At 38.8% G+C, this 27148-nt stretch overlaps 1 protein-coding gene and 1 pseudogene across 5 annotated transcripts in view; one reads left to right on the top strand and one right to left on the bottom strand.

The window, feature by feature from the left end:
• The window catches only part of LOC139937815 (protein lifeguard 2-like), a 31183-nt gene extending 11877 nt beyond the window's left edge, over positions 1-19306 (top strand). Inside the window, exons 1-12 of one of the 5 annotated variants that reach the window (XM_071933140.1) lie at positions 677-777; positions 2018-2306; positions 5091-5138; positions 8850-8935; positions 10138-10202; positions 11143-11196; positions 13913-14003; positions 14930-14967; positions 15408-15462; positions 17775-17906; positions 18721-18768; positions 19160-19306. In XM_071933140.1, coding sequence (XP_071789241.1) covers positions 2045-2306; positions 5091-5138; positions 8850-8935; positions 10138-10202; positions 11143-11196; positions 13913-14003; positions 14930-14967; positions 15408-15462; positions 17775-17906; positions 18721-18768; positions 19160-19306 — 1026 coding nt within the window. In that variant the 5' untranslated portion in view covers positions 677-777; positions 2018-2044. Of the gene's footprint in view, positions 1-676; positions 778-2017; positions 2307-5090; positions 5139-8849; positions 8936-10137; positions 10203-11142; positions 11197-13912; positions 14004-14929; positions 14968-15407; positions 15463-17774; positions 17907-18720; positions 18769-19159 lie in introns of those variants that run through there. The other 4 variants (XM_071933141.1, XM_071933137.1, XM_071933139.1 and 1 more) reach the window with 4 other exon arrangements.
• A 1615-nt stretch (positions 19307-20921) lies between these two features.
• Positions 20922-26672, bottom strand: LOC139937814 (piggyBac transposable element-derived protein 3-like; annotated as a pseudogene).
• Between the last annotated feature and the right edge of the window lie 476 nt (positions 26673-27148).

Here is a 27148-nt window from a genome sequence, read left to right as displayed (position 1 = left end):
ATGATTTACAAATGTTTGTTGCATGTTCATGGTTTGTAAACCATAAACTTACACCAAAAAAATACTGCTGGTATGTAAACCATAAAAAGGATTTGGCAACACTTTCTATGGTTTACATCTAATTGCTATAAACCATGGTAAAAACATGCCTTAAAAGTGCCAAACAATTAATTGACAGACGGCGCCCCATAGTGGAGAGTGACGCTTCAAACTTTGTCAACACTAAATGTACCTTTACGGTTGAAAATGGTTGAGATAATCATCCAAAAAAATCACGAGAAAGTCCCGCAAAACACAGACCATGGAGCAATAAACTAGTTTATTGCTCCATGCACAGACCTACCACTCCGCGCTCACAATAAACAACGCAAGCAGCATATGATGCAGTCACATAGTCTCCAATAAAGGCTCGTAGCACTTAGCATTCTATAGTAAAGGCATGAAAATTGAATGCGAGAAAGCCCTCTATTGTCGAAATAACGCAGTGCATCACGCGATACCGCCTTGAAAAAAGACTGCACTGGTCTGCGCATGCTTGGGCAAACGGGTTTTCCCCCCGAATTGCAATAACCACACACGCTGGTGTGCACGCTTAAACCGTACAACAGCAAAGTCTTCGCTGGTACGCACGCAATAGCCGCCGACAGCGTGGTCTGCGAAGCATTTAGTTCCTCGGAAGTGCGAGCTTGTTCACGAAAACAACATGTAGGCTTATTTGACCCAAATGACGCCATTACGATACCTTGGATTGATAGAAAGATTATTTTACTGTATAACGTAAGATTGTTTTCTTCCTTGTTTTGTTATGTCTTGTTGATTCGGGGAAGTTTTTGCGGGGTATTTTTGCAAACCAGCGGTGGTTTCTTTTGAGGTTTTATCGTGCGCTCGCCGCGGAGTCGTGAACTTCTGCGACGACGGGCCAGCGGCTGATGGCGAAAACACAAAGAACAAGCAGACATACTTGGTTGTAAAACGTATTTTATTTAATAGAGCAACTCGAAATGATGAAACTACATAACGACGACGGCTTTTCCAATACTCAAACACAGATTTCTTTTAAATAATCGGACACTCTTTTGGTATTTTCGATATCATTTAGGAACATCGAAATTTTCAAAACATCGAAATTTTTCGATATATCGAAAATCCGATATTACGATATGATTATAAAAGTGACATCGGCGATTTCGATGTCAAAAAAATATCGAGTGTTTGAGTATTTTCGATTTATCGACGGACGTTAGCCTGCCCTCTTTATGTTTTTTTTGACCCATATCACCAGGCAATTTATGCCCAGCAGCTTGAGCATAAACAGTGTGTCCTTAACTAACTGTACCTATAGTACCATTATATCCCGATGGGATAATGTAGTGTGTGTGCAGTACTGAACAGTAACTACTAATCCATGGCATTAAAGGCAGTGGACACTATTGGTAATTACTCGAAATAATTATCATCATAAAGTTCGATGACCGATTGAGCTCAAAATTTCACAGGTTTGTTATTTTATGCATATGTTGAGATACACCAACTGTGAAGGCTAGTCTTTGACAACTACCAATAGTGTCCACTGTCACACAATGTGTGTGCATCCATAATGGATGCCAAACATCTTTGACACAAGTCCTTCAGAGATAATTTTTTATGTATAAAATGTCAATTGAAAACAAAAAATATCATCTGTTGTTTTTTGTATATTTTTTGTATCCCCGACATTGTAGGTATTAAATACTAATAACATAAAAAAAAACATTTGAGTTGTTTCCTCTAAAACCTAGGTGACACCACAGATCTAGTAAGTGCTCGTAATTGGATGAAATTTTCACAGATTGGTTGAGTGGTAATTTCTTTTTGCAGTTTAAGTAAGATGATTGAACCAAAAACCAAACCTGTAATGAATTCCTTCATGATACGGTAATGTACAGATGTTACATCATAAAGGCTTACCTTTATCTGTTTAATTGCAATTTTTAAGAAGGTTGTTCATAAAAGATTTGAACTTCCTTTTTCCTGACAGACAGCATTTGAAGTTAAGAACGCTACAATGTCAGCTCCAGTGAATCCAACTGCTCCACCGAGCTACGATGAAGCAACTGTAATGGATCCAGCATACCCACCACCACAGCCCCAATATCAGGGCCAGTACCCTCCCCAAGAGGCGTACCCACAAGGTTCAGCAGCTTACCCCCCTGGTGAGCCTTATCCCCCCGCTCAAGGCGCTTACCCACCGGGCGAAGCTTACCCACCTTCATCTGGGTATAGTGCACCCCCTCCAGCACAAGCTCCACCCCCTGCTACAAGTTATGGTAAGTTAATTAACAATACAATCAGTTTTCTTCTTAAAATAATGAATCTTGATAACATGCAGACTTCACTCAATAAAAAGTTTAACCAGTAAAAACCAAATTGAGACAGATGTTTTCATCTGAAATACTTTCAAAGTTATATAAATTGCATTGAAGGGCACAGATCAAGGGAGCCAACGGGAAACGTACCACCCCACAATACATGTAGATAAATTAATAAACTAAAAACAAAAAAGGAAGAGGAAAAAGGGTAAGAGGAACATTGGGTCAACATTCTGCAATAAAAAAAAGCTAATTGCTGTACAACAACTACCACAGAGCCTGATCAGAAATCATAGGCACCAGGCTGCTGATTGTGTAGTTATTTTCACCCCATAAAACCAGAAAAAATGTTGCCCAGATAATACTTCCTGGAAGCCTCATTCAGATTCTCCTAGTCAGGAGATTTTGAGATCGGGATTGATGTCAAAAGTGATGCCTCGAATTACATCATGGTCTTACTGTACGATCTACGTATTTGATGTTTAAGGGACCATGGATAAACTAAGAACGCGGCCGCCCGCGGTCAGACTCGTTCTAGAACGAGTCCGTCCCAAAATTGTCACGCGCCCGTCCCAAGATGGATTAAGCACTTCACTGATTTTTAAGGTACCTCATTATCGAACTCTATTGTTGGTGCCTTTTGTGTTCAGATTACGTGGACAAGGCAGCTCGCAAGTAAGCCACGAAGGGGTGAAGGATTAGTGTTTGCGGTCTAGCTCAGGTATACACCAGACAATTGGTTGGAGATGTCCATGTACAGCCAACCCTCGAGTTTGCCAAAGCCAATACAATAATATGCTACTGCCATAACAAGTTGAAGTGGTGACTATTATTCTTAAATTTGAAATCATCGCCAACTTATTTTGTATCTACATCTAATTATTACATTAGGACCCGTGTTTATAGAGATAATTACACTTACACGATTTGTTCATAAAGGTACCGCGAAATCATGCTGACCGGCTCGCAATCACACAAAACACAACGCAAAATTACATCGTAGTACACAAACACACTATATCCAGCGACACACTCACACACAGTGTTTTCAATTATACCGGCCCAGTAGTCTTACTACTTTACGTGCAACGAACTATAATGCAAGAAACATTGAACGCTAGAGGGCTTTCCTAAACAATGTGATAGCGGGAGAGCCGCCCTCCGTTGGAAAAATTGCGCAACAGTTTACGAAATTAGTTACAACCGCCTTGAGATAAAGACTTTCGGGAGAATCTGGTGTCCGAAAATTGCAATACTAACCAGCGTACAACATTGGCGCCGTTGCTGGTACCTTGCGAATGTCAACAACGTGGTGAATTTTCAGCAGTTCCTTGGGAATATTTAGCGTGTTTAAGAAAAACTACATAACGTGTTGGCTTCATTGTTCAAACATGAAACATTTTGGATACCTTGGATGTACAAAAAAGGGTATAGTTTTACTGTTTAATGTAAGATGTTTTTCCTATTGATTTTGTTTTATTCTGTTGTATTTTGGGGGATTATTTTGCATGGCGGTCGTGCAAAGACGCAATATTTTTTATATTTTAATCTGCGGTTGTGTTTTGACTTATTGCGTGAAAAGGGCTAGGATTAATCTTTTTGTAACTTGAAAAAAAAACTAGTCAAAATATAAACTAGACCGGAGACACAGTTATTATAATTTACATGGATCGTTGGTTGTTGTTTATTTATTGAAACGACAGTTTACGTAAATTGCAGTGGAAACAACTTGGGTTTATATCTACCCAGATAAGCCGATTATAACTACACAGTGGTTTTCGGCCTCACCATTGTTCCTTTGTTATACAGTGGGTCTTCCTCAAGACCCAGTGGTTGAGAAGAACGCGTTCCACTCCGTAGATTTTCTTTTGTTCAACTTGTCACGCGAAGGAACGCGTCGCGACGCGGTCGTTCCCGTGACATAGTTTATCCATGGTCCCTAAGTATCCTGTCACTCTATCCTGTCAGACCGGTGTTCTTAAGTAAAAAGGAAAAGGCTTTCCTGTGCACATTTCCTCGTATTTTCACCAGGAAGACGAATAGTAGCAGGGCAATTTGAAACTATGTGACAAATAGTAGGTTTCTTGGTCCTAATGTGTCCTTGGATGGACCGTGCACAGTAAAGGCTTTGCAGTCATTCGTTCTTCTCAAAGAATGCCTTATCTACGCTATATGTACTTTAGATTGCATCTTGGGCAAATCTTGAACTGAATTTATACCCGATTTATATCGTTTATTCTGCAGTATAAAAACAAATATTTGCGACTTTTTAAGTCGCTCACAGAACCTCCCCCCTTTGTATGCTTTATGTGGCCATAAAGAAGTTGAGAACTTTGGATGGCCCCTGCTAGTTAATTTTAAGCCATTTCGTCAACATTCATTTAATATTTATATCTTGTTGTTTTCTCAATCATTCAACTCATTGGACTTGCAACTTTTTATTTCTGAAGTCACATCAGGTAATGATTTGTTTTTGTCTTTAAACGTGTGCTAACTAATTATTAATAGAATGGTACTCACAAGTTTTGATTTTAACAATGAATGTCTGTAAAATGTTTTTTTTTTCTCTTCTAATTTGTGATGCACAGTAATTGAGTCATTGTTACTGCATGAATTCCCAAATGTTTTGAATGGCTTTGGAGCATTACTATGAAGCATGGCTTTGATTGAAGCATGGCTTACCGCTTTGAGCCAATGTTTTATAAATCTTTCATAGTCTCTATAATGTATTGCTATGTACAGAAAGAATTTTACCAAGAGATGCTTGGGAACCAGACCGACAAGGCAATAGTAAGTTTTTATTTTAAAAGCTGCTTCAAAAAGCTTTGATGAGAATCACTTCACTCATAGTCACATCCTATGCATTCCTTTGGATTTGGGTACTTTTGTGACACAAATCACAATTTCCACAGATTTCTACTTACCTGTGGAATATGCTCACGGTTAGTCTGGAATTTCCTGCTTTCCACAACTGACTGTTTCCTTGCTACAGTAAGCAGAGCCATGAAACTGGTTAAGATAGTTATAGTTGATTATGTACATAATAATAATAATATCGAAGTCTTATATAGCGCACGTATCTACCAAACAAGGTACTCAAGGCACTGAGTATATACAAACTTTCAGAAAGACAGGTAATTGCAGTGATGAATTCTGAGACCCAATTATTTAGCACCTCATAAGGGTTTACAAGGTGCTACGGCGCATTAAGCAGCCACAACCAGGAACACCGGGGCGAACCCCTTCTCTTTTCGATAAGTGCACTGGGTTCTTTTACATGCGTTACACAACACATGGGACCAACGGCTTTACATCCCATCCGAAGGACGAAGCAATGGTTAAGTGTCTTGCTCAAGGACACAGTGTCACGACTGGGGATTCGAACCCACACTCTGCTGATCAGAAACACCAGAGTTTGAATTCGGTGCTCTTAAACGCTCGGCCACGACACTTCCACATGTAGAAGTGCATACAGTTTTTCAATTCCACGTAAATTCATTCATTCATTCATTCATTCATTCAATGAGATTTATTAAAAATATCACAAAAACACACAAAAGAAGTTAAAAAGACTTAAATTGGCGTGTTTACATAAATGCATCGTTTAAAAATACACACTGCCCAAGAAAATCACGTTATTGAGAAAATAATACATCAAACCTGTACAATGTACATCGGAGCTCACTAATGATTATGCCTTGTATGGGACAGACAGACCCACACTCTGAAAAAAAAAACGTCTTTCTGACTTATTCCCAGTTGAATTTGGATTTTTAAACTACAAAAAATTGATTGGAGTGGTATTTGAACCTCTAACTTTTGGGTTTACGTTGGGTTGCTCTACCCTGTCTATCAGCTGATGAGGAGACGCCAACATAGAGTTAGATAGCTCAGTTTGAGAGCACTGACGCATAAACACAGAAGTCCAAGGTTTAAATCCCGCTGAGCTCCTGTAAATTGTTTGTGTTCAGCTAAAAATATGTTCAAATGCAAAGTCTGTTTCCTCAATATTACTCATCAGTCAGCTTCCACAGAGGTTTACTACTTTTATTTCTAGTTGGTGTGAATTTTAAAACATATTATTTCCATGAATCATTTGTATTCATTGTCAACAGTTTACATGATGTGCATACTCAGTGACAATTAACATTTCAGCAGTACTAAAACACTGTTTAATGAGGCTGTATTGTGATCTAATGTCGCTGTATAAATGTCATTCAACCTCCCACTTGTAGTTTTTTCCATTGATTCCTTGAAAGCAGCTTTTATTTTATTTTTAGAACATTTTAATTTCAAACTTCCATGGGAGAAATGGCAACTAAACAGTAAAGCCCAGTTCAAGTCCAGTGAATGTGAATGCGATACCAATTTTGACGTCACAAAACCGCAACAAATAACTCGCAACAATTGAACTGTGTTAAACTCTTGCAAAACATGCGCTGTGAAAACAGCAATGTGATGTCAAAATTCACCTTGCACTTGTATCACAGGAAAAATGAACTTTGGTTAATTTCTTTTGCTTTGATACAGTGTTCTGCTTTATACTGTCCTTCCTCTATGGTTTAAGTTTGTTCCTTCCTTTTGCTTAGCAAGCACAATGTCAGTATGTTGATGTATCTCATTTGTTTCATAGTTTGTGAGTGAATTTTGATATTACAGTGTAGTCTAAATCAGATAATACTTGTTCCTGTCTCACACTCAAGAGGAAATACTGCGAACAAATGTAGGTTAAAACGTCCACCTGACAAGTTTCTACTTTTAATAAAAAATAACAAGATGAATAATTAAATGGGATATCTACTAAAGTAACTTGTGTACAAAACTAATATTACAGCAAATTTAATTCATTGTCAACTTTTAATGGTATACATGTAGGTGAAGTTGAAAACAATTTTAAAAACAAGTTTAAAGTATTGGCCTGTATCACTTCACATGACTTTATAAAGAAAAAAAACCATTTTATTTTGTTTAACTTTTGTTGAGTGATATGAATAGACCCTTCCCATGAAATATTTAAATTGCACATTTTGGTTGGCAAAACTGAGGGAATATCGCGCTGTTTTGTACACGGCTAATGGCTGCGTGACGCAGACGCGATTGCGCATCTGCTTAGTGCACAACTCTATGGCATTTGCAAACGAACAGGGTCTGTTTGCATGCGTGAAGGTCATTAGCATATTTCATGGGAAGGGTCCATTGACAAGGGTTAATCACACAATACAAAATAATTCAAGTTCTAAAATTTTTATAATAATTGCTCATTATTGACACCCAGGGGGCCAGTCGCATCTCTGATAGTTTCTACTGTAGCCTCATTTATCTCTAAAAACCTCATTGTTAGGATTTTCTACAGCTGTATTGGCATGAGTAACTTTAAGCTACTGGAAGTCTACTAAATTTATGATAACAATGTAATTATGGCAATTTATTAATTCAGGTTTGACCAATTACAGCACATTCAACACGCCCAGACTTTTATAGGCCTGTTTCTACCCCCGCCAAACATCCATTGAAGATTTTATATGCAATATTTTAGTTGGGGCACTCAGATACATGTACCGAGACACTTGCAGCATAAAATCACAGAAGGGTTCAAAATCACAAGTCCCTTACATCAGTAGATTTGTAAAGTTTTGTAGGCTTAAGTAAAAATATACCCACTCCAACCCCCTCCCCCCTATAAAGTAATTAAAAAAATTAAATAATAAATTATATTAATATTAATAAAAACAAATTTGTCTTTGAAACTATTCTTTTCTTGATTTTGATAAATGGGCCCGCTGAAATTTCCCCAAACTTGCTAAATTTTTAAACATCCTAAGGGATGAGAAAGATGTCAAGGGAGTATCTTTTCATTAATTTTCACAGGTTTGTTGTTTTAAATATAAGTTGTGATACACGAAGTATGGGACTTGGACCATACTGTTTACCGAAAGTGTATAATGGCTTTAACAATGTTGGTCAGTCCTAGCTTACAATATTGTTAGTGTTTGAATGACCTCCATGATAACCAACCAATATGAGTTTATATAGGATCCCTACAGGCTCAATCCTCCATAACCAACCAATATGAGTTTATATAGGATCCCTACAGAATCAATCCTCCAAAATCAACCAATATGAGTTTATGTAGGATCCCTACAGGCTCAATCCTCCAAAATCAACCAATATGAGTTTATGTAGGATCCCTACAGGCTCAATCCTCCAAAATCAACCAGTATGAGTTTATATAGGATCCCTACTACCTCAATCCTCTAAAATCATCCAATATGAGTTTATGTACGGATCCCTATTGCCTCAAAGCATCCCAAATCAACCAATATGAGTAATGTAGGATCCAAGTCTTCCCAGCATGGAAATGCCTCATTCCTTTAAAATCTGACAAATCCTGCAAATTATTTTGAACACTTCTGAGAAAGTTTTTTTGTTTTTAGCACTGTCGACTTGAATGAAGCTGTTGATTTACTTACAATGATTTAAATATTACTATGCTGCAAACAGGTAGTGCCACAGGAGATGTTGAGGGAGGATTTACAGCAGCTAGATCATTGAGTGATAAAGATGTCAGACGCAAATTCATTATGAAAGTGAGTATTTTGTTCTTGTTCAACAACTTGGGAAGAGAAAAACTACTCTCCACAGTGAACATTTGATACATTTGCTCTTATAAAGAGTGATTCAAAATACATTTTAATAGATTAAGGGTTGAACAAAGAACTACAGCAGGATTTGAACCAATGACCTGTGGTTTAACTTGCCAGCACTCTACCAACTTGGCTATCTATAATAAACCACAAGGGAAAGTGACTGGGGGAAAGAAAGTTAATTAAAAGTTATCCTGTCAGTTTCTAAGTGCAGTGGTTTATTTCTTGAAGTTAAAAACATAAAGTTGCATCCCTATAAGGTGATCCCTCCTGCCCTTCCCATGTTGTATGGTAAAGTTGGGTGTCATCCCTGGCTACACTGCAGTTACAGGTTTGAATGGCTTCTGACTGACACAAAGATATTTTACAAAATAGGGAGACCGCCAACATTAGGGCGAGATGACTCGGTTGGTAGATTGCCGGCATGTTAAAATAAAGCTTGTTGGTTCAAATCCTGTCAATTTTTCTCCGTTCTAACTGCAAATATCACAAAATGTTACTATTCACTTCCTTGAAAAACATTAATTGGTTATGTAATTTGGGTGATGTTTTTATGGTGCCGGACAATCACCTTAAACTGCCTGTGTGGAAGAAAAGGAGTGTGACTACAAAAAAATTAATACTAAAAAACTACAGGGTCTATATACTTTTTGTAGGACAATAAGCACAATTTCCACAGACTTACAGTTTGAAGATAATGATAGTAGAAAGCTTCCCTAAAAATATTAATTGCTGACGTGCTGCAGGGATCCAGAAATGAGTAAAACAATGTCATGAAAATAGTTTTTGTCTAAGTGATCATGAGACGAAAATTATTTTAGCATGTAAAATGTGTTCTTTGTTGAAAGTATTTTCATGACATTGTTTAAACTACGGCACATCAGCAACTAATATTTTAAGGTACTGTTTTGACCATCATTATTTTCAAGTGGTGTAAGTTTAATGTAAATCTGTGGACATTGTGTTTTGTGTTACAAAAAGTACCCAAATCCTGTAAAGCCAACGTGTTGAGTCACAGTTTTAGAAAAAAAAAGAGGGAACAATCTTCATTGAAAAATAGTTCGAACATTACACATTCAAATTATATGTATGTACTTGAAGATCAAATCTACACTTAAAGGTTTTTTCTCATTGATCAATTCTAGGTGTACCTGATATTGACGCTTCAGCTGGCAGTAACATTTGGAACTGTTTGCCTCTTCTTCTTTGTGTAAGTTCGTCATTGATAACTCAGCAAAGCAAGTGAAGTTAGTTTTGATTTACCCTCAATTGGTCATTGAAGTTGCCAAAAAAAAAAAATGTAACAGAAAAATACTCTTAATAGATGTTAAATTTGCATCAGGGATAAAGAATATTCCTTTTTTTGTTTTTACCCATATACACTGATGTATGTAAGCACAGGGATAAAGAATATTCCTTTTTTTGTTTTTACCCATATACACTGATGTATGTAAGCACTGTATACTCAGTGCTATCCCGAGTTCTGTGAACAAAAATCACAGACGTATTACTCGGGATGGATTCAAACCAATAATCTTTGTTGTACTAATTTCTGTGCGTTCAGATGAGGAAGGCTTCAGATTCCAATATTTTAGTGAGAAGTTAACCTCTTTCTCAAAAACTATGTTACTCCAAAGAGAGTCGTTTCTCACAATGATTTATACTATCAACAGCTCTCCATTGCTTGTTAACAAGTAAGTTTTTATACTAATAATAATAGACCGTTTTTATAAAGCGCTTTTCACGCCCGAGGGGTGTCTCAAAGCGCTTCCGACATTATTACCCCTGGTCACTGGGCCTTAAATCATTCCTTAGTTTATCTCAGCTCCCTGGGGAGTATACAGCCTGTGCGCAATGTATGCGCTACTCGGCTAAACCAATCACAAGAACCATCTCTGCCCTCACAGGTACCCGTTTACCACTGGGTGGAGAGAAGCAATTAAAGTTAAGTGTTTTGCTCAAGTGTCACTATCAGGATTCGATCCCACACTCTGCTGAACAGAAGCGTCAGAGCTTGAGTTCAGTGCTCTTATCCACTTGGCCACGACACCCCCATGCTTGATATACATTTTGGGTAATTAAAAACATGTCCAGTGCCTTTAATTGGCCCTTGTGATAACTATCAGTTATTGGTTTTGTTTTGTTTTCAGTGAGCCTGTGAGGACGTATGTACTGGGCTCACCAGGCTTGTACTGGGCGTCATAGTAAGTTATTGGCTAAAGTATTATTACTTAGTTTGGAAGCATTGTATGGTGAGGTATCAATATTTATCTTCAAGTACGCGCTAATCCTCCAATCAGATTGGCAGAATGGAGTGGTGATAAAAACCTATATTGCACAGCTAATATCACTACCATGCATCTTGTGTGTTCTATGTCACGCGCCAAGTTTGCTTGAAGATAAATACGTTATCACACGCGTGCTCGTGGAAATACAGAAAATATAGCGCGTCCCTGTCCCATATCCAACTCGGCCTTCGGCCTCGTTGAATATGGGGTGCAGAAGCGCTGTGTTTTTCCATATTCCACTCGCGCTTGTGTGATAACTTATAATGTTAGGTTTGAAGTAACACCTTGGGATAGAACAATAATAATATTAATAATAATAATAAGACTTGTATTGCGCATGTATCAACCCTGCTGGGTGTTGAAAGGATTCAGGTCTTTTCCCAAAATGTCCACAGATTTACATTAAACTTACAGGATTTGAAGATAATGATAGTGGAAAGCTTCCCTTCAAATATTACTAACTATGAGGTTGTGTAGTTTTTGAGAAATGAGTAAAACAAGTCACAAAATAATTTTGGTCCCATGAGACCAAAATTATCTTAGTGTGTAAACTCCCCTTAACCAGTTATGATACTATACCAAAACCATAGCTTAACTGGTTAATACATTTTTACATGCTAAAACTTTTACTCATTACTCAAACACTACAGCAAATCAGCAAGTAAAATTTCAAGGGAAGCTTTCTACTATCATAATCTTCAAACTGTGCAAGTTTAATGTAAATCTGTAAGTTTAATGTAAATCTGTGGACATTGTGTTTTTTGTAAGGAAAAAGTACATATATACCCTTTAAGGCGCAGAAAGAATGTGTGTGCCCAAAGTGGGGCTCGAACCCATGACCCTGGGATTAAGAGTCCCATGCTGAACCGACTGAGGTAACCGGGCGATTCAGCTATACTGCCTAGATTGTTCTTGTAAGAACTGCTGCTGATTAGTGTTTCAGTATTGTTTATGGATATGTGATTTGCAGTTTGTGGTTTGCGTAAACACTGATTTTGTTCTTTAGAGAGCTGTCTTGCTATGATAATAACCCATTTTATATAGCGCTTTTCACACCTGGAGGGCATCCCAAACCGCTTCACATTATTAACCCATGGCCACTGGGCCTTAATTCACTCATTAAACCATCTCATCTCCCTATGAGTTCTACTACTGCTGAGTGGATTCATCGGAATGTTTGGGAGATTTCCCAGTTCTTTAAAGAATTGTCCTGCTTTTTTGGTGTTATTTATGGACTAATAATATCTCACGCCACACTAGTGAAAATGATACATCCCCTTAAAGACACTGGACACTATTGGTAATTGTCAAAGACCAGTCTTCTCAGTTGGTGTATCTCAACATATGCATAAAATTACAATCCTGTGAAAATTTGAGCTCAATTGGTTGTCAGAGTTGCGAGATATTAATGTAAGAACAACCTTGTCACATGTAGTTGTGTGCTTTCAGGTGCTTGATTTCGAAACCTCAAATTCTAAATCTGAGGTCTCAAAATCAAATTTGTGGAAAATTACATCACTTCAGAGGGAGCCATTTCTCACAAATGTTTTATATTTATGCTGTTAACCTCTTCCCATTACTTGTTACCAAAAAAGGTTTTATGCTACTAAATATTTTGAGAAATTACCAATAGTGTCCACTGCCTTTAATCATCTAAGCAAAAGTAGAAATGTTTGTTGTATCTCTGAGGAAGGAGTAATAGAGCAGGACAAGTTTATATGAGAACTATGTAGTCTCCTGGATTTGTCCATTTAGACAAAATAGTTCTTACAATAACAACCTACTCTGCAAAGTAGGTACTACCCCATGGTGTTACTGCAAACCAAATAAGATTAAAAGACCATTAGACCAGATTACCTTGAATGAATATCTGTCAGCTTTCATTCTATTTTGTTGTTCATTCTTGTTTGTTTTGAAACAACGAAACTACATTTATTATATTAAGGAAGAAACAATCGGGAAGTAGTCAGCTCAACTGAAACAAAATAGCTGTCTGATCTTGTTGCATTGGGAAATACGGGTATTGTTTCCGTTGTTTTATCTTGATGCATTTAGATAGGTCCCTATTGAATGGTTGTAGATATGGGTGTTTATCACCATGTTGTGCTTGATATATGGCATGGTGTAACCGACCCCCATTGTGTCTTCATTTCGTTCTGAGAGTCTGAAGAATTCTTAAGAGGATTTTTTAAACAATAATTATTGACTCTTTTATAGTGCAATTCTGAAGAATGATCATTGCGCTTCAAACATTATTACCACTGGGCCATGTATTTGATTCCTTTAAACCATCTCAGCTCCCTGTATGTAGCCCACCAAGCTCATTCAATCCCAAGAACCATCTCTGTCCTCACAGGTACCCATTCACCGCTGGCTGGAGAGAAGCAATTATAGTTAAGTGTCTTGCTCAAGGACACATGTGTCATGACCTAGGTTCGAACCCACAATCTGATGACTCGGCAACCAGAACTTGAGTCCAATGCACTAAACCACTCTGCCACGACACACCACATTTTTATCGAGGGTAGTGTTTAGGAACCTTTTGGGGAATCCCTCTGCCACATTGGACATGGTATATTAATCAGCCTAAGACCAGTTCCGTTACTAACTATGCTATTTGTTCTTTGTACAGTGGTGTTTTCCTGGTTGTGTACATTGTTTTGGCATGCTGTGGAGAGTTCCGTCGCAAGACTCCTCATAACTACATCGCTCTTACTATATTTGTAAGTCCACTTCAATATTCATTTCAGGATTAAAGTTGTTTAAAAGTTGTTTGTTTTAGGATAGGTATTCCTGGTCATGTTCAGGAAAAGACAGCCTAGTTCCTGTTAAAGCAATTTTTCCTCTTTCTTTTGAAACAATCATTAAATTTTACTTTGAAGTGTGCAAATTTAAACATGTTTTATTATAAGAGCAACTAAAAATATAAATATTAATTGTAAACATGCGGGTACAACCATGGGTGCAACCATGAAGACGAGCAGAGTATACTGTTCGAAACGTCAAGACCAAACCGGCTCTTTTCAGAGCCACCACTCCTTCAAAAGAGATTTTACCCATAGCTGTACCTGCAAGTTTACTATTAATATTTATTTTGATAGTTGTTCTTATTCTCCACACCATGCAAAGCTTCAAACACCATTTATGTTTCATTATACACATAATATTGACTGGCAATGAGGTAATTAGTGTACATCTATTCCCGTAAGAGTGACCAGAAGAGGATAATACGGTGTAGGTCCCTCTACTGGTCACTCATCAGGCCCGAGGGGGCAAAGGTGTGCATTAGTTACCAAATTATGCCAGTCAATATGTGTTTTAACACACCTAGGTCCTAAATGTGAAATAAGAAAATAGAGGAAGTTTTGTAGTTGCTATTCACGGGGTTCATGTCAAGAGAGGGCGCTGTAACCAGGCACTTTTTTTTAAAGACTAGTGCTCGGCGGGCACTAATCCTGCAAAACGCGCGCGCACGATCACTAGACTATTGTAGTTCACCCCACGTGACCATGTTTCAGCCAACCAGAATACAGAGCAAGCAAGAGGTGTGTTATAAAATTTTATATTTAATTTAAACTTAAAATAAGATGTTCTTTGTAGTTATCTCAAGTGGCTAATATTTTTGTATACATTACTTTTCTACCTTCAGACAATCAGCCTGTCCTATTTAACAGGAACTATAGCCTGGTAAGTTCTTACACTAAGTAGTAAACAACAGGATTACTGTTCACAAATCAGTTTATCGGACGAGTCAAAATTAGTATTCAGGGTTCTTGTTCCCCAAATCAGCAAATATGGGGAATCATCAATAAAACAAAAACGAAACGTTGTTAATAAAATCTTTTCCTTAAGCCCGGACCATTCTTCCTGTGATTGCAAATGTGATATAAATTTTGTCATCACAAATTTGCAACGAATCATTCGCATCAGTTGACTGCGAAAACATTTGCTGCGAAAACGCACTGTGATGTCAACATTTTGTGTTTGCCGGAAGTATGAACCAGGCTTTAAGCTGTTCATTATGACCCTAATACCATAAGAGCAAAAGTTTTGCAGCACATGAATTTTTTATGTCAGCTGTACCAAGTTATAACTAACCATAAGAACTTGTATGATTTTCCTTACAGTACTTATTATGAAACAGGCGGTCAAACAGTGCTGATTGCTCTGGCAATTACTGGCGTAAGTACATTTTCCTTTAACTAGTTAGGAGACAAAATGGGATAGACTCTCTTTAAAGGGAAGGCATTCTCTTGGTAATCACTCATAACAATTAATGGCTATAAACATTATTGGTTAGAATACGGTTCGTGGCTGTTAATCACACTACAGCTCTGACTTACTACCATCCTTTGTTTAGATTGTACTGAGGTGGATTTCACAAAGAGTTAAGACTGGACTTATCTCGAGTATAACTTTGGACCAGCCATACCTTATAATATCTCCAAGGACTAGTCCTAAGTTAGCTCTTTGTGAAATCGACCCCTGGACTGTATATACCCCTGAAAATGTTTTTCTTCGTTGCATCTGATGAAGGACATGTAGTTGCTATGATAGCTCATGAAGATATTTTTTATTTTTCTAGTTTAAGGTGCTACATGTACATTTTATTTTACTTTTTATAACTAAAGTTGTGAAATACATTTTTGAAGACATTCAAATAATTTCAAGCTTGCAAGACATGAATAAGTACTTTTTTTTCTAAAACTGAGTTACAACTAGTTGTGATCATAAAAGATGAAACAACAGAAGGCTTCTTGATCTTATATGTATGAAGAGCTCAAATCTATCATTCAGTGATGCTCATGGCACTCTTACTTTATTACCCTGATCACTGGACCAATTATGTAATAAATCATCTCAGCTCCCTAGGGAACATACAGCCTGTGCTGTCAAGTATGTACATGTAGTGCACCAAGCTAAATCAATCACAAGAACCATCTCTGCCCCAAACTTACCCCTGGGTGAAGAGAAGCAATTATAGTTATTAAGTGTCTTGCTCAAGGACACAAGTGTCGTCATCTTGTGTCAGCCACCAGAACTTAAGTCTGATACACTAAACCATTCAGTCATTACATGCCACATTGTGGGGTACCAGTTGTCATGACCGAGTGGTTACGAGCATCAAATTCAAGTTCTGGTGGTAAAGTCATCAGAGTGTTGGTTCGGGTCCTGGTCTTGACACTTGTTACCTTGAGCAAGATGCTTTACTAAGGGAATCAATGTGTGGTGAAGAGGTTTTCAACTAGTGGTTTAATCCCAGCGAGGCCTGGTTCTTGATCATTTTACCGAGACGAAGTCGAGGTAAATTATAAAGAACCAGGGTTGGGCGGGTGTAAACCACTAGTTGAAAACCCATTCAACACACTTTGATTCCCATTCATAAATACCTTTTCGGTCAAAAACATCATCACTTTTTGGTCAAAAAGTAAAATAAATGCAAAATTGCAGTTGTTAAATGATTTCTTTCAACACAACACCCCTCCAGCTATGAAATGGTAAAGCCCTCTGCCGCCCTCGGGTAAACAACTCCTTATAAGATGCTGTGCGCGTCGCACGTATTGCGTGATGTGGCACAACTGTTTCAGCCGTTGCTCTCGACCAATAGGAATGAAGAAACTGTCTTAAATCAACAGGTGCAAGGTCGCGTGTCACGCCCATGAATTAACACTTTTTACCGGTCATAAACAAAGGTTTATACACACCCACGTAACGCGCTCTCCACCAATAGGAATAGCGAAACTGTCTGAGGTATTTATGAATAAAAATTCTTCTCTCCACCCAGGGGTATAAATGGGTACATGCGAGGGTATAGGTTAATATTGTTGTGAAATAAACTGTTGAAGCGCTTTGGTTGACCAGGGAGTATATACCCAAGGAGCTGAGAAACATTAAAGGGATGTTGTTGGCCCAATGACCAGGGCTCTAATGTAAAGCGCATTGAGACGGTTATTGTGAAATGTGCTATTATTACTATTATTAATAAGGGAATAAAAGGGTACGGACAAGTTCTTGAATTGCCGTTTTAAACCAGCAGGGTCGTGGCCGTGCGATAAAGGCCAGAGTCGAAATTCATAAATACCTTTTTGGTTAAGTGGCATAGTAAAGTAAGAAACTTATCCGTTTTCCGACGTCCTTGAGCTCTATATGCATTTTTATGACTGAGACAGTTTTTTGATATGCATTCGTGCACAAAGTAGTAGTAGTATGCATCCTCATATTCATGGGCCAAAATGGCACGGCAGGATCGATCATTCCTGGGAATGAGGTTGTGGGCTTACCCACACAAACGTATCCAAAAACAACAGGTTATAAACAGCCCCAACTGTTCATTATCATCCGTTTCAACACCCCAACCTGACGCGCTCTCCACCAATAGGAGTAGCAAAACTGTCTGAGGTATTTATGAATGTATTATTGTAGTGTGCTCGGCTGAGACTTTTCAATCGATAGATCAATACATTTATATATATGTTGTTGTTTTTCTCATTCAGGGTGTGACTGTTGGTGTAACACTGTTCTCAATCCAGACCAAGTATGACTTCACTTCATGTGGTGGATTCCTCTTCATCTTCTCCTGGTCATTGTTTCTCTTTGGTTTCATTGCTATATTCACCTACAGCCAGGTAAGTAGCAATAATCAATGGTACACAGAGTCATAGGCCCTTTTCAAAACAACGGCTTCGGCTCAAGTTTCGGCTCAGGCTAGCTTGGCCCCACAGTTGTTTTGACAAAATGCGCTTGTTTTGCGTACGCGCTCAGGGCTTCAAATGAGATGATAGAGCCGAATCCAAAGCCGAAGTCGTGGTTTTTAAAAGGGACATAGTAGTCTGGAAGGCAGTTCAGGATCTCAACAAATGCATTACGTGATTGTATTAAACAATGTGCCCTCCAAATATAAGTTATATACTGCACTTATAGACCCTTGTCATTTGATTGGTGGAATACTTTTCACATTTCATATTTTATTTTTTCCAAGTTCTTCTAATGTAGGTGTCCTGCAGCCGATTTCACAAAACACTAGGATCAATCCTATCTCGAGTTATGACGAGACCGTCCTAACTTAGAATGGGTTCAGTGCGTCCTACGTTTTTGGATACGGAACTTAACTCGTCCTAAGTCCTAGGATTAATCTAATCCTAAGTTAAGAATAATTTGGTGAAATTGACGGCTGGAGTGGCTTTCGCAAAGAAATAAGACTAGTCTTATCTTGACTTAGGACGAGTTACTCGTCCTTACTTAGTAACAGCCTTACGTTTTTAATATCTCCTACGACTAGTCCTAAGTTAGGACTCGTCCTAACTCTAAGTGAAATCGACTTTCCTAAGTCAAATCGACCCCTGTATTGATAACTAAGAGATGCTTGTCTTAAGACACTTAAAGATAATTGAGACACCTCCTTTGTATTGAGATATGTTATTGACTGTTTGGTTCCATCAGATTCTGTACACAGTGTATGCTTGGCTGGCAGCTCTACTGTTTACTTTGGTAAGTATGGTTTTATACCCGTCATAATGTGAATACTCACTCCATGTAAGAATGACAACAGACAAAACCCTTTCTGTCTTCTACACAAAAGATATAAACACAAATTATAAACTGCACTCCTTTTTGGCAAAGCACTTGACCCCGGCAGTGTTGGACCGTGGGTGTTCTACTTTCCTAGAGCGATGCCTCTGAAGAAAAAAAAACATTAATTGGAGATAACTGCGAGGCGATACATTGAAGTTGTCGTATGCAAGGTATAGCATCGCTATCCCTTAACAGTGGTCCACTAGTAAAACACCAGTTGAAACTCCCAAGGACCAGTCAAAGTCCTTTCTAAACTGAAACCCAAAACACTGATTTGATCATGTATTAATAATTCTTACCTGTTTAGTTTTTGGCCTACGATACCCAACTGCTCATCGGTGGACGTCGCTTTGAGTTAAGTCCTGAAGAGTACATCTTTGGCGCCCTCAACCTGTACATTGACGTTGTGTATCTCTTCTTGATCATCCTGTCATTGTTTGGAGGTAGTCGCTAGGAGACCAGAGACACCAGAGTCACGATAGATGCATCTCCAGTAATTCCTGTCATCCATCCACCTACTATGGCGTTTTATATTTTAGTGGTGAGAAAAAAAAAATATAGATTTTGTTAAGATAAAAAACAGACTTCAGCTGTTTTCATGTGGCAGAGTTCCTTTTGGATATTACATTGATGTGATCTTAAACCGTGCAAACACAATCAAGATTTTTCTTTGATCGATCACAAACCATAATGGAGCCTCTGAAATAAAATCCCCTCCGCCAACCTCACCCCTAAAAAAAAAATCAACAACAACAACAAAACAAACTGTCAGACGTTTTTTACACATTTTGTAATTTTCAAGAAAAAAAAACCCGCCTTCAAAAAACCCGCCTACATTAGCAGTCCACTTTGGTACATATTGCTTTGACTAGTTGAACACTCTGTTGTTTCAAATGAAAGCTTTTTTTCGGTCCCACAAATCCAGCTTGAAATTACAAATGCTTTTCATAGACCATCTTGTCGGATCCAAGGCAACGTGCCCCTTTAAAGTCACCTGGAAATATAATTTTTTTATACGGCATGAATAACAGAGCTTGGTACCCAACCTCCTGGATTGGCTGTAAAACATTGGTTTTTCAAACATAATTATGAACAATAAAACAATTTTTTAGTAATTTTTTGTCATGATTTATATGTTAAAAAAATAGATAAAGTTGTTTAGGGGTGACTCCGCCTACCCTTTTTGTGACGTCAATCGAGGCAGACTTTGCCTTGATTGAACATCGACCCCCCTCAAATTCGTCTCGAATGCGTAGAGTAAACACACGTGTAAGTACATGTAAGTCCAATTCGTGAGTTTGTACGTTTCAAAAACAGTTTTTTTTTCCCCTGCATTTTGCTGCAATTATTGCGCCGCAATTGACGTCATGAACAGCGCCCTCTCAAATCGGGGCCTGCTCTTAAATCTGTAAATAACATGAAAACCAATTTTTTAGAACCTTAGATCTTGAATGTCACCTCCACTCCTATGGCAGCTGAGTATATTTCAAACAAACCCTTCCAAGATCTGTGTTCGTATCAGTATAGCTTATGTACATTTACATGTATTTTTTCACAATGTTTTAATAATTTTTTTCAATCCAATGTCTATCATTCTGCAAATTTTGTAACACATTTTGGTCTTTTGTTAGTTGCTAGAATAGTTAGAGAAAAGTATTTATCTTTAAGATTTTATTGCTCATATTAATTAAGGCTTATTACAAAGTTTTTCATTTCACATTTGTGGTGATTGCTATGTGTAGTAACTTAGGAAAAATATGAATTGTGATAGAATAGACAAAACATATTTGGAATATAATCACATTGAAAACTTCTTTAAAAAAGGACCACAATTTCCCAATGGATCAAGTAAAAAAGGTTAAAGGTGGTTGGAAACACTAGTCATCTTGACAAAAACATGACATCTGCAAAGATCATTTAAAATTAATGAATTGAAAGCCAATCTGCAAATTATTAAATAAGGGAATCAATGTGTGGTGAAGAGGTTTTCAACTAGTGGTTTAATCCCAACGAGGCCTGGTTCTTGATAATTTTACCGAGACGAAGTTGCATGCCAGTATGTAGTAAGTCTTCAGCAATTGAAGCAGCTACAACAGAACTGCCAGCTCTCATTGATTCTGCTGAAAGTTCCCTGAAAATAAACCAAATCCCTGATTTTGTCACTATCACTGCTATCGCTGCCATCACTGAGGGCTCCAGCTGGATGGTGGTGCTTGTAGCAAAGCCATGCGTTGACTCTGGCAACATCAACCAAGAAGTACAGGATGTTACGCCACCAGAACTGTGATTTCCGGGCGCAAGTATGGTAAGATCGGAGCTGGTCACTACGATCTACTCCTCCCATACACTTGGTGTAGTCCACCGCCTGAGGAGGAGCTGCAACCGTCTTCATCTTGCGGCGGCCAGTAGACGGGTCTGGACACCTACGCCTGAGGGTGTGGGTCACAGGATCCCTCCAGCCTTGGTGCGCTGATGAGAGGAGGGTCATCACTCGGCTGTCTTTCCAAGCCACGGCTGTCAACTGGCCATTCTGTCTGGTGTAGAAGGTACCCCTCGGAGCTTTTTGTAGGCGCTTCAACTTCAAACGGTTCAGGCTGGACGGCTTTGTCGAGAAATCTGAAGGCAGACCTTTGCTGTTTCCTTTTACAGCCCCTGTGAGAGGTTCTCTTGGCAAGCAATGACCTTGCAAGGCTGACTGATGTATAGAGCTTGTCGGTATAGATGTGGTGGTACACGTTCAGCTGATGTTTTGCACAGGCCATTGCTACGTCTGCCATCTTGGCAGGTCTATCACCATGGGGATGCACCATGAAGTTGAGGATGTACCCGCTGGCTGACTCGGCAATGGTGTAAATCTTAAAGCCTGCCCGGATTGGTTTGAGAGGCATAAAGAATTTCCGGACGCTAGCTTTGAACCCTCTGTACTTAATCATTGCCTCGTCAATTGTGACTTCTCTGCCAGGGTTGTAAAGCTTGAGGCAGGCGTGGCGAACCTTATCCCACAAGGACTGCAGAGGGTATAGGGGATGCTTCTTCTTTGTTGAGTACCGATGGGCCTTGTCTCGTATCAGGTCTGGGTCCTTGGATGGATCAGCACAGGTCAAGTGTTCGCTGATGGTGTCAAACCGGTGCCGTTTCATTGTGTTGGCGATGAGGGTGTTGCGAAGGCCTAGATGGGATGCCCAGTAATCCTTATAGTTGTTGATGCGGACAAGACCCATTAGCATATGAATCCCAAACCATGCCTTGATCTCTGGTAGGGAAGTGATGGGTGGTCTCCGGGCTTTCAACTTGGTGTTAGTCCACTTGACTATCGATGTCATGAGAAGCAGCGTAAAAAGCTTCAAGAAGTACTTCACTGGTGTTGACTTCTTCCCAAAAGTTGGGCCTCTGGGTTTTCTCCCCTTGAAACTGTGGACTTGGATATTCTCCAGATGGCGGGTCCAACCCTGGTCGTCCGGCGCCTAGTCCCTCTGGTAGGCGGAGGGGGGGGGGGGTCAGGGTCGTCGCCTGAGTCAACCGGGGCGGGTGTTTGCTTCCTCTTCTTCTTATGTTTCTTCTTGGAAGAAGTTTGTGGCTCGATGGAGACCTCTCCCTCTTCCCCTTCCGTCTGCGAGCTGCGGGAATCAGCAGGTGGCACGTCAACCGAGTACTCTCCCTCATCACCTCCTGTCTCAAAGCTGTCCCCTCCCGTCTGCGAGCTGTAGGAATCAGCAGGGGCCGGTGTTTTCTTCCTTGGCTTTTTCTTCTTCTTTTCCATCTTCTTGGAAGTACATGGCTCGTCCACCGAATCCTCTCCCTCATCCCCTCCTGTCTCGAAGGTGTCTTCAGCCTCAAAGCTGTCCCCACCACATTCGGCAGCCAGGGTGAAGGGTGAACTGCCACGTGCCTCTGCCACAGCCTGGTCGAGGAAAGGCTTCCTCCTCGCTCTCCGATGTCTCCACCAGGGCTCTGTACGACCTCCCCATCCTCATGCCCGCATCTTCCATGCTTGACCTGATGGCTGCTCTCAGGCGGCTGTTCTCTTCTTGGAGAAGTCTATCCATCCTAGCCGGGTCTTTGGAGGTGGGAAGGCAGGCCTTGCCTTTCCCCTTGCCTTTCCCCTTTTGTTTCCCCTTGCCTCCTCTCTTCTCTCCCGTCTCCTCTCCTTTTTTCTCCTGCTGGGTCATTCTCGAAGAAGATGACTGGACGAACATGTCTCGCTCTTCCACTGTCAGACTGAACTGAAGATTCTCAACCTCTCTACATGTCATGGTGACTTGCTTTTGGTTAGTCAATGTGTGACTGGGGATGAGCCTCAAGAAACAGACACTTATATAATAATAATAATAATAATAGTGGCATTTTATAATGCGCCATGTCTGTCTAAAAGACACTCCTGGCGCAGGAGAGATGCCGAAGCCAGATTGCAAAGAGTATAGTTAAGCACACAAATAAGTTTTCAAATGGGTTTTGAAGCTGGAATATGTAGTGAGTTGTCGGAGTTTAGGGGGGAGTTCGTTCCATATAGCCCTAGGTGTCTTAGTTATGGTAATTATTACATAAAATTACATAATACGTACTTACCATTTAAATAGGAAATTATGTTATTATATGACAATGCTATTAAAATTACAATAAATCATGTGATATTTAATTAACAGAAACCAGTCAACCCCGCACTGAAATGGTTGGGCCTGCCATTGTAAGAAACAATGGGGTCATCAATACACCACATGTATACATCACATGCACACCACATGCCTTTATCAGTTGTTTTTTCCACCTTCTTGCCCTGAAAACCCCCATCACCCTAATACAATCAACCACTCCATCAAAGTCCAACAGGTGGCACATATCAACTCTCACCATACCAAACCCATCACAGTCCACCAGGGTAATTGCAAGTCTACAGTACCCATTCCATCACAGTCCCTCACTTCATTGATAGCACACATCGCCTAAACCATCATATCCCAACAGGACCACTGTTGGAATTTGGTGTAATGAGGACTGTTAGATTCTATACTATTCATCAATACCTCAGAGAGTTTCGCTATTCCTATTGGTGGAGAGCGCGTCACGTGGGTTGTATAAACCTTTGTTAATGACTAGTAAAAAGTGTGTAAAATATGGGCGAGACTCGCAAGGTTGCACCTGTGCTTATAGGACAGGTTCTTCATTCCTATTGGTAGAGAGCAACAACTGAAACAGTTGTGCCACATCACGCGATACGCACGACGCGCACAGCACTCCCTAAGGAGTTGTTTACCTGATCGGGCCAATGGCCTTATCATTTCATAGCTGGAGGGGTGTTGTGTTGAAAGAAATCGTTAAACAATTATAATTTTTGCCTTTAACTTTTTGACCAAAGTGTTGATGTTTTTTGACAGAACAAGGTATTTATGAATGGGAATCAAAGTGTGTTGAATCGGTTTTCAACTAGTGGTTTAAACCCGCCGAGGCCTGGTTTTTGATAATTTACCTCGACTTCGTCTCGGTAAAATTATCAAGAACCAGGCCTCATTGGGATTGAACCACTAGTTGAAAACCTCTTCACCACACATTACTTGGATTGTTTGTTGAGGGGTTGGACAAAAAGTGATGTGACAGAAATAAAAAATCACACAACCTTGCACCCATGCAAATCTCCCATAGATGATGGTTCAGAAGTGCCCGGATGATCAATGATGACATTATCGTTGGGTTGAAACCACTAGTTAAAACCTCTTCACCACACATTAATTCCCTCGTTTGTTTGGTTGCTATTTGTTTATAAATGTAGGGTAAAAGTATCTGTTTGAGGATTGATCATTTCTTATTATGTAAAAATACAAACTTGTTTTTTTGTTTGAGTTTACCTAAATTTATGCATATAACTCAGATGTATACAAAAATATATTTACTCTAAAAAAAAAAGATTAACATTTTATAATAAGCTGTGTAATATTAGGTTTTAGGGATCGTGCATGAGTTATTGTCATAAAATAGTGATGTTTTTGTGGTTGTTTTATAGTTGATGAATTTTGAAGTGTTTTAATATTGTCTTGTTGTGTGATCTGTTTGTATAATGAACATGTGCCTTTACCTTCCACACAATGGAATTTCTGTATGATATTCTGCATAATTTGTAGCCAACGGAATGTTTATGCTGTAGTAACAGATTTGTAATTTTAAAATGATTAATTTAATGAAAGTGTTTCCGAAAGGCCAGGGTAAAAAGAATGAACACAGGGTACCAGTGCTTGTGTGATCTTTTAGGATCCGGTGTCACTGACACAAGTATCTGAAGAAGATTAACTGTCGTGTTTGTACCATTATTTGATTATTTTTTATTTGACAAAGACAAACCAAATAAAAATTAAAGGCAGTAGACACTGTTGGTAATTACTCAAAATAATTATTAGCATAACACCTCATTTGGTAACGAGTAATGGGGAGAGGATGATGGTATAAAACATTGTGAGAAACGGCTCCCTGTAAAGTAACAAAGTTTTCGAGAAAGAGGTAATTTCCACGAGTTTGATTTTGAGACCTCAAGTTTAGAACTTGAGGTCTCGAAATCAACCATCTGAAAGCACACAACTTCGTGTGACAAGGGTGGTTTTTTTCTTTCATAGTTATCTCGCAACTCCGACAAACAATCGAGCTCAAATTTTCACAGGTTTGTTATTTTATGCATATGTCGAGATGCACCAAGTGAGAAGACTGGTCTTTGACAATTACCAATAGTGTCCACTGCCTTTAAAGAGAATGTACAAGTCGGCTGTTGACTAAAGACCCCTTGCACAATGTGGAATGCACCTTCTAAGAATGTGCAGTTAACATTTCCATCATTTTGGAGAAACTCCTTGATCAGTAACAGTTGACTTTCTTAGCTTATAATTCAAGTTCTTTTTCATTGAACACTGAGCTGATGTAGAATGCATAACTTTTTTATGTTTAATTTTTTTTTGTGACTTTCTTGCTTTTACATCATTTTCCATGATTGAGTTGTGTGTCAGTTTGCCAGGCAGTTAAGGAAAGTCTTACCACTTAAAACGGTGTCAACAAATTAGTTTGGTTTTAATTAAACATATACACCACTAGTTTGATCTTTATCCCTGGTTACACATTCATTACTTCACAATTCTGTATAATGTTGGTATCTGTAGAGGAAAATGTAACTAAAAGTTTTGACTTTTTCATTGGAAAATATTAATAAATCTACTAAAATTCAAATAAATGTCTATGATTATGTAAAGTGAATATTAGTGGACGAGTCATCTGTGGTTGTGTATATATGTGTGATTTGTAATTGTCATAATCTTTTTAACTGAACGATTGTCCTGCAAAATACTGCAGTCTAAAATACTGTTATTTGTATTGAAATTGATCCCCAGTACTCGGTCCCCAATGTCATTAAAGCTACCAAAGCACAACAGATAGAAAGCCCATAAAGACCATTGAGAGTTACCCAGTTATTTTATGTTCATTGCACAACGCACAGGACCAATGGCTTTACATCTCATCTGAAGGCAAAGCAGTAATCGTTAGATGGTTGTTTTTGAGACCTCAAATTCTAAATCCGAGATCTCAAAATCAAATTCGTGAAAAAATTACTTCTTTCTCAAAAACTACATTACTTCAGAGGGAGCCGTTTCTCACAATGTTTTATACTATCAACCTCTCCCCATTACTCGTTACCAAGAAAGGATTTATGCTAACAATTATTTTGAGTAATTACATTTGGTGTCCACTGCCTTTAAGCAACAAAGAAGACAGTGCTGACAAAAAGGCGGTTGAAATAAATGTGGAGTGGAAATGAAAAACAAATCATCACCTTCTCTGTCTGATATGTATTATTTGTAATGGTTCAAAGTGCCCCTTAAAAGGTTACACACTAACTTCAGAGTAAACAAGAATATACATTTTACCACATTTCTGAAACATTTTAGACACTTGTTTATTTCGCTGCACTTACCACATACACACACATGTAAAATACACACAGCTGCACTGCCACACTGAGTGTTGCAGTGATGTTGCACAATGCGCTGTGCTTAAAGCCATTATACACTTTCGGTAAACAGTATTGTCCAAGTCCCACACTTCGTGTATCACAACTTATATATAAAATTACAAACCTGTGGAAATTTAGGCTCAATCGGTCATAGGAGTCGGGAGAAAATAACGGGAAAACCCACTCCTGTTTTTGCGCGTTTCGCCGTGTCATGACATGTGTTTATAATAAATTCGTAATTCTCGCTATCGAGAATTTATATTGTTTAATGTTTTCTCAAAAAGTAAACAGTTTCATGGAACAATATTTCAAGAG

The sequence above is a fragment of the Asterias amurensis genome, chromosome 5 (assembly GCF_032118995.1).
Source record: "Asterias amurensis chromosome 5, ASM3211899v1".
Classification (NCBI taxonomy): domain Eukaryota; kingdom Metazoa; phylum Echinodermata; class Asteroidea; order Forcipulatida; family Asteriidae; genus Asterias; species Asterias amurensis.
Note: the sequence above shows the minus strand (reverse complement) of the source record. Positions and strands in the feature narration are given on the sequence as shown.